The 16,586-nt window shown below is 39.5% G+C and overlaps 1 protein-coding gene across 1 annotated transcript in view; it reads right to left on the bottom strand.

Annotated features, from left to right (window-relative positions):
• Nucleotides 1-16,586, bottom strand: part of DNAJC3 (DnaJ heat shock protein family (Hsp40) member C3) — a 69,207-nt gene that overhangs the window by 32,316 nt on the left and 20,305 nt on the right. Inside the window, exons 3-4 of the mRNA XM_006733667.3 lie at nt 8,960-9,084; nt 6,935-7,009 (exon numbers count right to left, since the gene is read on the bottom strand). Coding sequence (XP_006733730.2) covers nt 6,935-7,009; nt 8,960-9,084 — 200 coding nt within the window. The remainder of the gene's footprint in view (nt 1-6,934; nt 7,010-8,959; nt 9,085-16,586) is intronic.

Raw genomic sequence — 16,586 nt, 5'->3', positions numbered from 1 at the left:
AAAAAAAAAAGAAAGAAACTCTTAACAAGGGAGTAATCTAAGAAACCATCTTGCTCAACCAACTCCCACTTTGTAAATGAAAATACTGAGTCTCACAAATGGTAACTTGCCCAACATCACACCAGCTAATCAGGAGAAAAGTGGGGTGGGTCTCCCAACTTCTAGTCATGTATCATTTTTTTTTTTCTTTAAAGATTTTATTTATTTATTTGACAGAGAGAAACACAGTGAGAGAGGGAACACAAGCAGGGAGAGTGGGAGAGGGAGAAGCAGGCTTCCCGCGGAGCAGGGAGCCCGATGTGGGGCTTGATCCCAGGGCCCTGGGATCCTGACCCAAGCCGAAGGCAGACGCTTAACAACTGAGCCACCCAGGCGCCCCTCATGGTATCATTCTTAATCTTATCTTGTTATCTAGACAAGCTTATATGTCACTTTTTATAAATATCTCTGTGCTATTAACTTTTCACATATTTAGGGCTTATTTCTTCCAACTAAAGGGTAAACTGCTGAAGAACAGGATATATGTCTTAATGCCTAAAATTAATGCCTATTTTTCTTTTTCATTTAATACTAACTCATTTAACCTATGAGCTAGGTTGTACGATCTCTAATTTTAGATAAAGAAATTGAATGATTATATAACTTACCAGAAGTCTTGCTTTGGATGATGGCAATGATGAAGATCAATCATGACAGGAGAAAACATTTACTAAGAGCTTTCTGTACTTCAGGCCCTATTCTAAGCTAAACCAAAAAACCTAAAGGACATTTTGGATTATCCCCCTTTTACACACAGGGGGATTCTGTGGCTCAAAGTCACTTTCTAGATATGCCTCCTGAGGCAAGGGAAATAAAATCAAAAATAAACTATTGGAACTACATCAAAATAAAAAGCTTCTGCACTTGGGGTGATGAACACAGAGTGATGTATGGAAGTTCTGAATTACTATATTGTACACGTGAAACTAATTTAGCACTGTATGTTAACTAACTGAAATTAAACTTTAGGGGCGCCTGGGTGGCTCAGTTGGTTAAGCATCCCTCTTGATTTCAGCACATGTCATGATCTCAGGGTTGTGAGTCGAGCCCTGGTTCAGGGTCTGCACGGGGCATGGAGCCTGCTTAAGATTCTCTCTCTCCCTCTCTCTCTGCTGCTCTACACACACACAGTCTCTCTCTCTCTAAAAAAAAAAAAAAAAGAAAGAAGAGTGTTGTATTTTCTCTACCCATCCTTCTCCCCTACATAATTTCTCTCTGGGCTCCTATCTCATGGACATGTAACCAATCTGAACAATCCAGAAACCTGGGCATCATACCTAATTCTTCCTTCTCCCTTACCCCATTCATTGTATCTCTCTGGATCCAATCTCCTAAATGTCTACCTACTTCTCTCAATCCCCACCTACGCTAGTCTAATCTTTGGCCTCCATAAAGTCATACTTGGATTACTTACTGTAACAGCTTCACTATCAGACTGCTTTCACTCATGTCTTCTTCCAACCCATTCTCCGGAGTAGCCTGGATTTTATGGAAGAAAACCCTGATTCCCAGCATAAAGCCTCCATGACTATAAAAACGAAACAGAAACCAAAAAACCCAGCTCCTGGGCCTACATATGTCCTCTTTGCAATCAGATCACTGCTTCCCTGTCCAGTTTTCTCAGCTCCTGCTCTCATCATACCCGAGGCATCGTTTTCTTAAATGACAAGGATGCTCACTTCCTGCCAGGATGGGCCTCCCAGCCACTTTGCTAACACAGATTCATTCACCTTCTTAACATTCAGATTTCCAGTACATCCCCTCCTTTAAGAAAGCCCTTCTTGACCAGACTCCCAAATCCCAGTCAAGTTAGGGGACCATTCTGTCTGTTCCTGTAGGGCTCAATCACCACACTTTAGTTATATGGTATCATATTTGCCTGATTATTTCTTACCCTAGTAAAATCTTTCCAAGGCAGAGACTAGTTTTCTTCATCAGCAACTCTCCAACATCTACCACCCTGCCTTGCAAATAATATGCACTCAGTGTTCACTGAACTAACAAGTGACCAAATGCACTGGGGACAGCAGGAGTCAGTGATAGCTCAAAGACTAACTAAACCATGTAAGATACTGTTTAGGATCACGATAGCTGGTATGGACCTGAGGTGATGCTTATTTACAGGAGACCCTCCAGCAGCAGAGTAACCTGTACATACAACAAAGAACAAGATCCTCACTGTAGCCCAAAAAGAGATTAAGTATATTCAAACTTCTGTTCCATTATGTAAAATGTAGCTGAGTATACTTACCTGGTTGTATATATAGCACTTTATCAGTAAGATTAAATCTTTGCTACCTCTAATAGACTGGTAAATGCCCTTAATACCACAAAAAGCCCATTTAAGTAAAAACATATAAAGCAAACAAGTTATTATATATCATCTGTAATCACAAATCTCTAAAAATTAAAGTATAAGAATTCTTTGATTGGTAAAGATAAAATACAGTCATAACACAAAATTTATCTTTTCAAACCAGACCCAGAAATCATCTATTTTATGATAATACCATAATATTTTTTTAAATATTTTATTTATTTGAGAGAGAGAGACAGAGATAGCAAGAGAGAGAGTGCAAGCAGGGAGGAGAGGGAGAAGCAGGCTTCCGGCTGAGCAGGGAGCCTGACATGGGACTCAATCCCATCCTGGGATCATGACCCAAGCCAAAGGCAGATGCTTAACCGACTGAGCCACCCGGGCTAGGGATTCTCTTTCTCTCTCTCACTTTCCCTCTGCCCTCCCCTGCCATTTGCACACATGTTCTCTCTCTCTCAAAAATTTAATTTAGGGGCGCCTGGGTGGCTCAGATGGTTAAGCGTCTGCCTTCGGCTCAGGTCATGGTCCCGGGGTCCTGGGATCGAGCCCCGCATCGGGCTCCCTGCTTGGCGGGGAGCCTGCTTCTCCCTCTCCCTCTACTGTTCCCCCTGCTTGTGCTCCCTCACTCTCTCTATCAAATAAATAAATAAAATCTTTAAAAAAAAATTTTAATTTAATTTAATTTAAAAAACACAGGAGAAAAACTTTGGGACCTAGGGATTGGTGAATAGTTCTTAGACAGGACACCAAAAAACACTATACATAGGAGAAAACAGAAAACCGATAAATTGGACATCATCAAAATTAAAAACATTCGCTCTCTCACAAACCCTGTGAAGAGGACAAGACAAGCCATGGTCTGGGCAAGCACATTTGCAGACCACACATGTGATAAAGTATTTAAAATACATAGAGAACTTCCAAAACACAATAGTAAAAAAGCAAACAATCCAATTAGAACATGGGCAAAAGACATGAACCAGCTTTACACCAAAAAGGATGACAAATAAGCACAAGAATAGATCATTAAACATTAGGGAAATACAAATTAAAAAAACAATGAGCTGTCACTACAAACTTCTCCGAATGGCTAAAATAAAAAACAGTGACAAAACCACATACTGGCAAGGATGCAGAGGAACATAAAATGGCACAGTCACTCTAAAAAGCAATTTGGTGGTTCATTCTAAAACTAAACAGGCAATTATGATACAACCCAGAAATTGTACTTCTAGGCATTTATCCCAGGAAAATGAAAACTTCTGTTCACACTAAAACCTGTACAAGAATGTTCATAGCAAAAAAAAACAAAAAGAAAGAAAAAAGAATGTTCATAGCAGTTTTTTGGTGGTTTTTTTTTTAAGATTTTATTTATTTATTTGACAGAGACAGACACAGCGAGAGAGGGAACATAAGCAGGGGGAGTGAGAGAGGGAGAAGCAGGCTCCCTGCTGAGCAGGGAGTTTGATGCGAGGCTCGATCCCAGGACCCAGGGATCATGACCTGAGCTGAAGGCAGACACTAAACGACTGAGCCACCCAGGCGCCCTGCACTTTTATTGATAATAGTGAAAAAGTAGAAACAACCCAAAGGTCCATCCACTGATGAATGGATAAAAGGTGACATACACATACCATGGAATACTTAGCAATTAAACAAGCAAAGTGATATACATGCAACAATCTGGATGAATCTTCAGGGAATTCTACTGAGTAAAAAAGTCAATGCCAAAAGTTTATATAATGTTTTAAGTCCATGTATGCAACATTTTTGAAATGTCAAAATTTAAGAAATGAATCACAAACTAGTGGTTGTCCAAAGTTATGGATGAGGGGCCGGAATAGTATGTGAGGGAAGTGGGTGTGGTTATAAAGGGGCAACAGGAGGGATCCTTGTGGCAACAGAAGCACTCAGTATGTTAACTGCAGTGTAAAGAAAAAGGGTACTGAATTAAACACACACAAAGAAGTGAACACTACTACTAAAACTGAGGAAAACTGAATAGACAGGTAAATTGTATCAATGTCAATATCCTGGTTGTAATATCGTACTACAGGTTTACAAGACATTATCACTGAGGAAAAGTGGGTATTGGGTAAAGGGTACACAGGATCTCTCTGTATCATTAATTACAACTGTATGTGAATCTACAATTATCTCAATAAAAATTTCAACTAAAAATAAAAAATCATTCTCATGGAAGAATCCTGTAATAATAATAGCAAGGGTGGTTTTTTGTGTGTGTGTTTTTTTTTTTTTTTAAGATTTTATTTATTTATTTGACAGAGAGAGAGATAGCAAGAGCAGGAACACAAGCAGGGGGAGTAGGAGGAGAAGCGGGCGCCCAGCAAGGGTGGTTTTAAGAACACACTAGCGGTGGGCGCCTGGGTGGCTCAGTCGTTAAGCGTCTGCCTTCGGCTCAGGTCATGATCCCAGGGTCCTGGGATCGAGTCCCGTATCGGGCTCCCTGCTCGGCGGGAAGCCCGCTTCTCCTTCTCCTACTCCCCCTGCTTGTGTTCCTGCTCTTGCTATCTCTCTCTCTGTCAAATAAATAAATAAAATCTTTAAAAAAAAAAAAAAACACACTAGCGGAAGTATGACTGTCAGAAAACAATCTAAAAGTGTAAAGTCTCATCAAAGTCCCCCTTCTTGTTTCCGAGAGGTTTTAATATCAATCACAGAAAAGACATTAATCAAGACATACCCAGAGTTCCAAGAACTCACTTCTCCAAAAGGATACATCCATTGCCCAGTAAGGATTAATTTTTGCTAAAGCTTTATTCTAAATTGTGTTATTTCTAAAAGGCTACTCTAATGTTGTGATTGGAAAAAAGTTCTAAGTAATAGATTTAACCATCTGTTAAAAAGAAGGAAACCCATTCTTATGCTTTATCATTCATCCATCCATTCAACAAATTTCTCACAACACTTGCTATGTACAAGAACTGGGCTGGGGAAAGGTGACCCCAACACCATGGCCTCCTCACCACCTGTCCTTCAGCCTGCTCTCAAGCATCTTCCCAAATAGTAAGGAAAAGTAGACAAACGTAAAGGAACATCCAGTTTTACTGAGACCATGAGACAGCTACTGATTAGATTTTAATACAATTAAGTCTAATGTTTTTTGGATTTCTCTGCATATGACTGAGCATTGTGACAAAGGTTATGAAAATAGTAGAAATTTCAGTTTTATATTCATAGTGGTTATCATCTCATAACTGAGCATTTTTATAAAGTACAAAAATGCAAATAATGAACAATGAGGTTTATACAGTTGACCCTTAGGGTTATTAGGGGCACGGCACCACCCACCCCCTACAGTCAAATCCACATACAACTTGACTCCTCCAACACTTAACTACTAGTAGCCTACTGTTTACCAGAAGCCTTATCAATAACAAAGTCAATTAACATATATTTCAAATGGTATATGTATTATATACTGTATTCTTATAATAAAGTGCACTAGAGAAAACAAATTTTATTTAAAAAATCATAAGGAAGAAAAAATACATTTACACTACTTAAACAGTCCACATATAAATGGACCCATGCAGTTCAAACCCATTTTGTTCAAAGGCCCACTGTATATATGCTCTTTCTAGACCACTCCAAAAACAAATCCAGACAGAATAAAAATGTAGGTCTTAAAATAAGCTTCATGAGGGAATGAAGACTTTGGCTATCTCTCCAAATCATTTTTCAATTACATGTAATCTGTACCATCCCCCAACAAATCCAAAACACTTTACACATTGTAAAATAGCCATATGGGAAATTACAAAATTCCGTTTTAAGAATGTCTCATTATTCCTTTCAAATCAAATGAAGGGTTTCCCAAGCACTTTTAGAATAGTTCAGCTGACATCTCTAGATTCTCATGGAAAACAAAGCAGAACATGTGAGCTATATAAACTGAATTAAAATTACGTATTATTGAGCACCTGAGTGGCTCAGTTGGTTAAGTGACTGCCTTCGGCTCAGGTCATGATCCCAGGGTCCTGGGATCGAGCCTCATGTTGGGCTCCCTGCTCAGTGGGAGTCTGCTTCTCCCTCTGACCCTCTCCTCTCTCATGCTCTCTCTCTCTCTCTCAAATAAATAAAATCTTTAAAAAAAAATTATATACTCTTTCCACATATTTTACCTTCCAACTATTAAAGTGATTCCCGGGCACCTGGGTGGCTCAGTCGTTAAGCGTCTGCCTTCGGCTCAGGTCATGGTCCCAGGGTCCTGGGATCGAGTCCCGCATCGGGCTCCCTGCTTGGTGGGGAGACTGCTTCTCCCTCTCCCACTCCCCCTGCTTGTGTTCCTGCTCTTGCTATCTCTCTCTCTGGCAAATAAATAAATAAAATCTTTAAAAATAAAAAATAAAAAATAAAAAAAATAAAGTGATTCCCTCATGTCAGTCACTATGTATTAATTCAGAAACTGTGATTTTTATATACACAAATCAGATGATTTTCCCTTTTAGCTATAAAGTTATTGCTAAATGTCTTACTATAAAAAGTCCCATATATTCACTCATCTTCATAAAGATGTTCAACATCTTCATAAAACCAAATACAAACTGAACTTACCACTTTTTTAAAATCATCTTCTGCTTCATCAAGTTTTCCTTGTTTGAGTAATAAGTGACCTCTCTGTAATCTTGCCTAGAAAAAAGAAAAGGTGTTCCGAGTACCATGCATTTCCAAATTTTCTTTAAGCACAAAGAATAAAACCAAATGCGCTAATGAAGCATTAATGAAATATTTATTTTTCCAATGTCCACTTGACAAAGGCACTCTTGAGAACAATTCCTGGAACCATTGAATGTGTATTACTTTTATTAAAGTATGCTTTCTTAAAAATACTTTTTGTGCTATATTCCCCAAAATTGAAAATAGGTGTCCATACAAAATCTTGTACATGTAATATTCATAGCAATAGCTAAAAAGTGGCAACAACCCAAACTCCCACCAACTAATAAATCAGTAAGCAAATGTGGAATATTATCTAACCATAAAAAGGAATGAAGTGTTGACACATGCTACAACATGGATGGACCCTGAAAACAATACGCATAGTGAAAAAGATGAGACACAAAAGGCCACACGCTGTATAATTTCATTTATATGAAATGTCCAAATAAGTAAATCCATACAGACAGAAGGATACGTGGTTGCCAAAGGCCAGGGCATAAATGGGGAGGGGCTGCTAATAGGTACTAGATTTCTTTTGGGGGTGACAAAAGTGTTCTGGAACTAGACAGTGGTGATGCTTGCACAACCCTTTGCTCTTCTAAGGATACCGACTCTCTGATGACCAATGTGACCATAAGACAGAAAACACATTGATAGTCCACTAAAACTTATATATTACTTTTACAATACATAAAAATGTCCCTAATCCTCTGGTAAGTGCATCAACACACATAAAAAGCAAGATGAAAGCCACTTCAACTACCTAATAGCTACTATAATACTAGGAAAATGAACTACTTAACCTTTGTGAAAGGTTGTGCTTAGCTAGGTAAAGTAACAGAAAAAAATTTGACATTTGGGAATTCCATCCTAAAATAATATTTCAAACCAAACATTCACCCACACCTAATCAGTTATCCCTAGTCCTTTTTGGAATATGGCAAGATATAAACAATAAATGAGTTACCAAATTAATTTTGAAACCATCTAACTTATCCTATTATTTTAAGCCATTATGCTGACCTCCCAATCATCAGGATATCCCATTAGACTATAAATTCCTCCATTTCTGAAGCTTCTGTGTTGGTTGCAGGGGAGGATCAGTCTAATTCACGACTGTGTCCTCACCACAAACCACTGCTTAACTGACCTATCTCCTTTTCTTTATTCCTCCTGCTACAGCCTTAATTGGAACTATTATCAGTCACCTGACAGCCTTTTAATTCAACAGCTTTTTTTAAATTTTATTATGTTATGTTAATCACCATACATTGCTTCATTAGTTTTTGATGTATTGTTCCATGATTCATTGTTTGCGTATAACACCCAGTGCTCCATTCAATACGTGCCCTCTTTAATACCCAACACCGGGCTAACCCATCCTAGAGCCCTCTAGAATCCTCAAGTTTGTTTCTCAGAGTCCATAGTCTCATGGTTCGTCTCCCTCTCCGATTTCCCCCCCTTTATTTTTCCCTTCCTACTATCTTCTTTTTTTAACATATAATGTATTATTTGTTTCAGGGGTACAGGTCTGTGATTCATCAGTCTTACACAATTCACAGTGCTCACCATAGCACATACCCTTCCCAATGTCCATCCCCCAGCCACGCCATCCCTCCCACCCCCCTCCACTCCAGCAACCCTCAGTTTGTTTCCTGAGATTAAGAGGTCTTTCTAAACCACAAAGCTAACACCATTGCCAAGCTTCTAAAAATCAGCGGCTGCACCCACTGTTCCTCTTTTCACACAGACCTTTGATTGCAGAAACTTTGAGTTTTTCTTATTGCCCAGTCCTCTACACCACAGCTGCTTTCTCTGTCCTCCAGCTATGCCTAACAGGTTGGTCCTCACCTTAAAAGACAAATTACCTCTTCCAAATTCCCATAAGTTCTCCTTTAAAGAAAGTTTAGATGCACTTACCGCAGTGAAATCCATCTTCAATTCAATCACTTTAGTTAAATCAGGAAGTGCTGCTTTTGATTTGCCCATAGCTAAAAAGACAGTAGCTCTCCGATAGTAAGCAATATAGTTATCTGGGTCACCATCTGAAAATTAAAATAGTAAGTATTGGCTCTTGGTAATTTATTCAAAACCCAAATAACCTGAACAGTACTTGAGTTTGCAATTCTCTTAAGAAAGGTATTAAGGAGGGGCACCTGTGTGGCTCAGTCGGTTAAGCATCTAACGCCTGGTTTCGGCTCAGGTCATGATCTCAGGGTTGTGGGATTGAGCCCCATATAGGGCTCTGGGCTCAGCACAGAGTCTGCCTGAGATTCTCTCCCTTCTCCCTCCCTCCCTCCCTCTCTGCCTCTCCTCCTGCTTGCTCTTTCTCTTGCACCTGCTTGAGTGCTCTCTCTCTAAAATAAAGTCTTAAAAAAAAAAAAAAAGAATTTCTTCATCAATAATGCATCATGTTGAGTAGCAAGATCACTGCAAATAAAGCCAGAACAGGACTGGGACGCCTGGCTGATTCCGTCAGTTAAGCTTCTGCCTTCAACTCAGGTCATGATCCTAGGGCTCGTGACCTAATGTATTATTTGTTTCAGGGGTACAGGTCTGTGATTCATCAGTCTTACCCGTATCAGGCTCCCTGCTCAGTGGGGAGTCTGCTTCTCCCTCTCCCTCTGCTGCTCCCCGTTTGTGTTCCCTCTCTCTCTATATCAAATAAATAAATTCTTTTTAAAAAAAAAGAATACTTTTATATTTTTAAAGAGTTGCCAAAAAATAAAAATAAAAAAATATGCACAGAGAGACTATATGGCTACAAAGCTTAAATATTCATTATCTGAAAAGAATTCACTATCTGGCTCTTTAAAGAAAAAGTTTGCCAACCTCTGGGTTAAAATATTAACTATATTCAACTCATAACTTCTATAAGTATGCAATTCAGTCTTTGTCTTTGCCAAAATTTCCTTAAGTAAAATACTGATTGAGAATGTGACTATGCCTTATTCATAGGACTTTAGAAAATTATCGACTTCCAATTAAACTGACATATTAAATATGCAATCTCGGGGCAACTGGGTGGCTCAGTTGGTTAAGCGTATGCCTTCGGCTCAGGTCATGATCCCAGGGTCCTGGGATTGAGCCCCGCATCAGGCTCCCTCTCCCTCTGCCCCTCCCCCTGGCTCATGCTCACTCGCGCTCGCTCTCTCAAATAAATAAAATCTTTGAAAAAAAAAAAAAGTGCAGGGCTCCTGGGTGGCTCAGTTGGTTAAGCGACTGCCTTCGGCTCAGGTTATGATCCTGGAGTCCCGGGATCGAGTCCACATCGGGCTCCCTGCTCAGCAGGGAGTCTGCTTCTCCCTCTGACCCTCCTCCCTCTCATGCTCTCTGTCTCTCATTCTCTCTGTCGCAAATAAAATCTTAAAAAAAAAAATTTAAAAAAAAAGTGCAATCTCTGCTCCCTCACAAATTCCAACTAAAATGGCAGTGAAGAAATAAAGGTACAAATCTTAGGACAAAGGAGGAGAATGGAAATGAGAGGACTGAGTTAACAACATCTGAAAGAAGGAAAACAGATGGATACATTAGGTTTTGAGCTAATTCCACTCTGCTCAGTGCCTACAATTAGAAGCAAACCTCGTGCTGCCAAACAGGCCTTCTAGAAAGCAATTCTGAAACATGTATGTTCCTGACCAAATCCAGCCATGTGTCTTAAACAAATAAACAATTTATTTATGCACACAGATGTTCCATCATTGTAAGATTTACAACTAAAACTCTCCGAAAGTTCTACCCCTGAAGGTCTTATCATTTGAAAAACATGACAAATGGGAATCTGTATGGCAGGATAGTATATAATCATTGAAAATCCTGGTTTTGAGCAGTTGTTAATGGCATTAAACTACCTGAAGTACTGCTGGGCAAAGGTGGACCAGGAGGAGAGAGGAGGCTATACAACGTAGGAAAGAAGGTGTACAAATGGCCAAGAGCACACGAAAAGATGTTTACCATCACTAATCATTAGGGAAATGCAAATCAAAACCACACCAAGATACCACTTCACATCCATTAGGATGGCTATTATAAAAAGAAAGGAAAAAAGAGGGAAGGAGAGAAACGCAGACAGAGAGAAATGGGGAACAACTGCTCGATGGGTACAGAGTTTCAGTTTGGGATGATGAAAAAGCTCTGGAGACGGATGGGGGTGCGGGCTGTACAACAATATCAATGCACTTAGTGCCACAACTTCGTACACTCACAAATGTCAAAATGGTACATTTTGAAATACGCATTTTATTGTACTACATATTTTATTGTAGTTATATTTTTGAAAAACCAAGAGAACTGGGCATTTTAACAATAAAAAAAGTTTAATTTTTTTCTCAAATCTAAAACAAAAACCAAAAACAACCCATATATCACAGCTAAGCATCACTGAAATTTCTTTCCTGGTCAATTTTGCTTGGAAGACAAGGGAAAAGGAGCACTGTCAGCAGCTGTATATAGGGTATTTCCTACAAAAGACTGTAATTAGCCTGAAGAAAAAGTAAGAAACAGAGTAACTACACTTAGAGCATACATGATATAGATTATTTTTAGGTTCAGTTCATATTCAACTTAGAATGTGCAATGAATTAAACATGTGGGTCTGGCCATAAGAATGATTTGATACCTAAGGATTTCTGACGCTTAAGTGACTGCCTCTGAACGGAAAAGGAAATTCACCATTGGTCAACAGCAGCTACCTGGGCAGACAGATCAGGTTTTCTTCTTTATACTGTATATACATACTCCAAAATGTGTCACAATGAACATGGAGTACTTTCATGACTTATTTACACTAAGCAAAAAATAAATACTAGAAATTACATGATTTAAGGCCTGGAGTTTACATCACACACTGTCACCTTCATATGTCCAAATCCTACTCGATCTCTGAGACACAGCTTAAATGACCTATTTGATTACACATGTGAAAATATACCTTCCATTCCCTAAATTTCCACAGCATTCTGTAATACAGCATACCTCTCTTACTATGCCCATAACACTTACCACTCCCTCTGACATGACTTATACATACACCTCAAGCTAGAGAAAATAAATTCCTTGAGTAAATTCACTTTTGTCTCCCTTATCACCTGGCCCACAGGGACTCAAATAAAAGGAAATGGAAACAAATTCCTGATCACCACAATCAAGGCCAACACTGAGACCTGCCTAGGACAAGCAAGGGACTAGAAGAAGTCAGAACGGACACAGCTTGTTTGGTCTTTCTCTCATTTCCGTAGGACACTGTAATAATAATACTTGGCAGGTCCCTGGAGCTAGCCAGCTTCCCCACAGGCTCTCCTCACCCCTATCCTCCCCCAGAAGCTCCTCCCTTGCTTCGGGCCTCGATTCCTGGGTCCTTCTCATCGAGAAAGGCTTCTATTTTGTTTGCTTTCCCTAGTGCCATCCTGCTGTGGACAAGAAGGAAGCACAACAACATCAGCCCAGCCACAGACCAAGGAAAACATTTCCCAGCCTCCGGATGAATGTGGCTCCCTTCCAGAGCCAGGTCTGTAAACCTGGGGAACAAATGGTTTGTTGCCACACTCTGTTCTGCCCAGAAGAGGTTTTTGTCAGAGGAGACCAAAGACAGCGAGGGCTGAGGTCTCTGCTCCATCGCCTGCCCTCTGGTCCCAGCAGCCCTCCTGAACTGGCACGGAGGGTCTGGCAAACTCCGCTGTCACTTGCTTTTGGAAGAGGAGCTGCTCATAGATTCCGACCTAACTGGTCCGAGAAAGTTTTCCATTTGGAGTACTTTCCATTCAGGAGGCAAAGCAAACAACTGGTCACACAGCTCCCTTTTTCCCTGCCAGCCACCCCACTCTGGGATTCGAGAGAACGGACATAGCTCTTAAAGAGATGTGCCTCACCAGAATATTCAAATCATTCTCTCATGAAATTAGCAATGGATTTGCAAACACAGATGTTGCTTATTTTGAACTCTGTATCTAGTTCTTTCAAGAAAAGAAGAATGCTTAGTGCTAACGTTGGGCATTTTATCAAGAAGGCACTTTCACTAAAAATTGCACTGGACTTCACTGGGAAAAAACTGACCATTTCAGTCTATGCAGAAAAACCTCCAAGGAGGATTATATATGACACAGCTTTTGTATTATTTGATTATACATATATTCAAAATGTCTATATAAAATAATTCTGGAGCATTCACTTTCATTTGCTTTATTCTTCAGTTTTTAGGTATTTTTTAAGACATGAAGTGGGAATTAGAACCCCAATTTATAACAATAAACCTACAAAAATGAGGAATCAAATGATAATGGCTCAACGTGTGAATCAAGAATCAATGTTCTTAGCTGTATGGGGTCACCTGAATGGCCAAACAAAATAGCTGTCCCTGTGTCTTCATCTTAAAAGACCAACAGTTCCTAGAACTCATGTCCATTCCCGTATCACTGCACGAAGCAGCAACTGAACAAGGGCTGGTTTAAGAAATTCATGCTTAGTGTCTCATAATACAAAATCCGATAACCTTGAAAATAATCACTTATCCTGTTATCCATTCAATACACAATGCAGTTCATTATTTAAAATACTCACAAGTCTGCATACAGAAATATTAGATTTCATTTGAAAACAGGTCATTCAAATTGTTATACTAGTTTATTAGAAATCTGAACATAAGGGGCGCCTGGGTGGCTCAGTCAGTTAAGTGTCTGCCTTCAGCTCAGGTCATGATCTCAGGGTACCTAGGATCCCCACTCAGCGAGGAGTCTGCTTCCCCCTCTCCCTCTGGCCCTCCCTCCTGCTTGTGTTCTCTCTCTCAAATAAATGAATAAAATCTTAAAAAAAAAATGTGAACATAAGAGTTCATCCTAATCCTCAAACTACCAAACAACCCAAATATGAGAAAATTAGCCATAATAAAAAAAACCCACAACTACTAACTGGAGAAAATACATCAGAAAGCCAATTATAAATGATGTAAACAGTGGCAGTGGAAAGCAGAAAGACCACCACCCTTGCCTAGATACAAAAAATGTTTATTCTTGCTCCCAGCTAACCCAGCTCTACCGCTTCATTCAAACTTTTACTGAGTACCTACCAGAGATTAAAATAATGACTAAGGGGTGCCTGGGTGGCTCAGTCGTTAAGCGTCTGCCTTCGGCTCAGGTCATGATCCCAGGGTCTTGGGATCGAGCCCCACGTCAGGCTCCCTGCTCGGCGGGAAGCCTGCTTCTCCCTCTCCCACTCCCCCTGCTTGTGTTCCCTCTCTCGCTGTGTTTCTCTCTGTCAAATAAATAAATAAAATCTTTTAAAAAATAAAAAATAAATAAAATAATGACTAAATAGGATACTGCGTATCCTTAAGATGGTGGCTGATACACGTGCACACACAGAGGAATATTACTCAGCCATAAAAAAGAATGAGAGCTTGCCACTGCAACACATGGGTAGACCTAGAGGGTATTACACTAAGTGAAATAAGTCAGAAAAGACAAATACCATATGATTTCACTTATTTTATTTTTTTTTTTTTATTTTTAAGTAATCTCTACACCCAATGTGGGGCTCAAGATCAAGAGTTGCATGCTCCACTGACTGAGCCAGTCAGGCGCCACTTCATCTATTTCATTTTTAAAGATTTTATCTTTAAGTACTCTTTACACCCAACATGGAATGCGAACTAACAACCCCAAGATCAAGAGTCACATGCTCTACCAACTGAGCCAGCCAGGCGCCCTCCATATGACTTCACTTATATGTGGAATCTAAAAAACAGGATAAGCAAAAAAACAGACTCTTAAATCCAGAGAACTGGTGGTTCTGGGGGTGGTGTGGAGAGATGGGTAAAATAGATAAAGGGGATTAAGAGGCACAAACTTAGTCATTTTATAAATAAGTCAGAGATGAAATGTACAGCATGGGAATATAGTCAACAATATTGTAATAACACTGTATGGTGACAGATGACTACACTTATTGTGGTGAGCACTGGATCATGTATAGAACTGTGAAATCAATGTACAACTGAAACTAATATAACACTGTATGCTAATTACACTTCAATACAAATAATAATAATGATAATAACAATAATACTAAGATTCTAGTTCACAATCTTTTGAATTAGAATGTGACGTCTAGAAAGTTACTAAGTACTCTTTGTTTCCTTCTGTCTAGATGTGACTAGTAATGCCCATCCCCATTTCACAAATGAGGTACAAATGTGATAAGAAAGCATCATGATATGTTTAAGTGACAAATAAATGTAGACATGGATTTTGTTTTTTGATTTAGCAAATTGTGAATGGGATGCTGATTTTCTTACCAAGCAAATGGGGAAACCCATCATTTCAGAAATGCCCACCGTTTAATCCACCACATTAGACATTCATTCCTGCCAGATATAGAGAGCTAAGACATTCTGTTAAGTCTATCAGAAAAGTGATTTCAGATCCTAGAATTCATTACCTCCGTAAGATCATGCTGTGGGAATAAGAGGGCATCTTTCACACTGCACTGCAGTTTCTCTAATGATAAATCTCTAAACAAAACTTGTGTCTGACTGCTTCATAACACTGAGGTAAGTGCCACTGTTTCAGAAGACTAAGTGGAAAGTGGTAATCAACATTCTTCCCTAAATCACGGTTTCCAACAGATCAAGAATGTTTCCATCAGTTCCAAATTTTAAAACTCCTGCCAAAAAATATTCATTTGCCAGATAACGAAAAAACTTCGTATCAAATCACTGATAGATCTGTACCATACTGTAGAAACCGTTTGTGCTGCTACTGAGTTTTAATACATAAACCTTTTACTGTGTTAAAAATGTAATCATAAAACATACCAAGCCCAATTTTCAAAATGCACCTAGTAATTTTTCAAAAATGAAAATGGAAGGGTGCCACAACCATAAATAATGTCAACTATAGCATTATAATAAAAAACAATCCGTTGATAACTCACAAGGCTGCTAGCCAAATTCTATTACAAACCCTACCATCAGTTTCTAATCACAGAAGTTAAAGAAATAAGTACATCACAAAACTGAGCAGTTGGGAAGCATAATAAATGAGTAAACATTTAATGCGCTCTTTATACAGTCAGCGTAAAGCAAGGTACGAAGACGCGAATGCCATTTCCCCACCGCAGCACAGCTCCTCGGCCCGCAGCGGGGAGCGCACGCCTGGCCGGTCTACCAGGCAGGAGCCCGGATGCGCTCACTGCTGGGGAGAGGCGCTCACTAACTCACTGCGCTGCCCGAAGCAGCCAGTGGGGCCATTATAAAATCTGATGTTTGGTAAAGGAGACCATTGAAACGGAGGCTCTAAAGCTCTTTTCTGATAAACACACATACACATCTCATAAGAGATTCAACGGACCATGACACCACCTCCCCCATTACTATCTCTCATACAGTGTCGTCATATCCAATTTAAACTTTATTTTCTAAAGTTAGCTATGATCAGTGTTTTACACAAACTAAAATGACGAATGTCCCAAACTACACAGGTCCTCCTCAGAAAGTATGACATGGGCACCATTCTGAGAATGGCTGCAACCCGCCAAATCATGACAGACAGAAGGA

The sequence above is a fragment of the Leptonychotes weddellii genome, chromosome 3 (assembly GCF_054177405.1).
Source record: "Leptonychotes weddellii isolate Sample4059 chromosome 3, ASM5417740v2, whole genome shotgun sequence".
In the NCBI taxonomy this organism is placed as follows: domain Eukaryota; kingdom Metazoa; phylum Chordata; class Mammalia; order Carnivora; family Phocidae; genus Leptonychotes; species Leptonychotes weddellii.
Note: the sequence above shows the minus strand (reverse complement) of the source record. Positions and strands in the feature narration are given on the sequence as shown.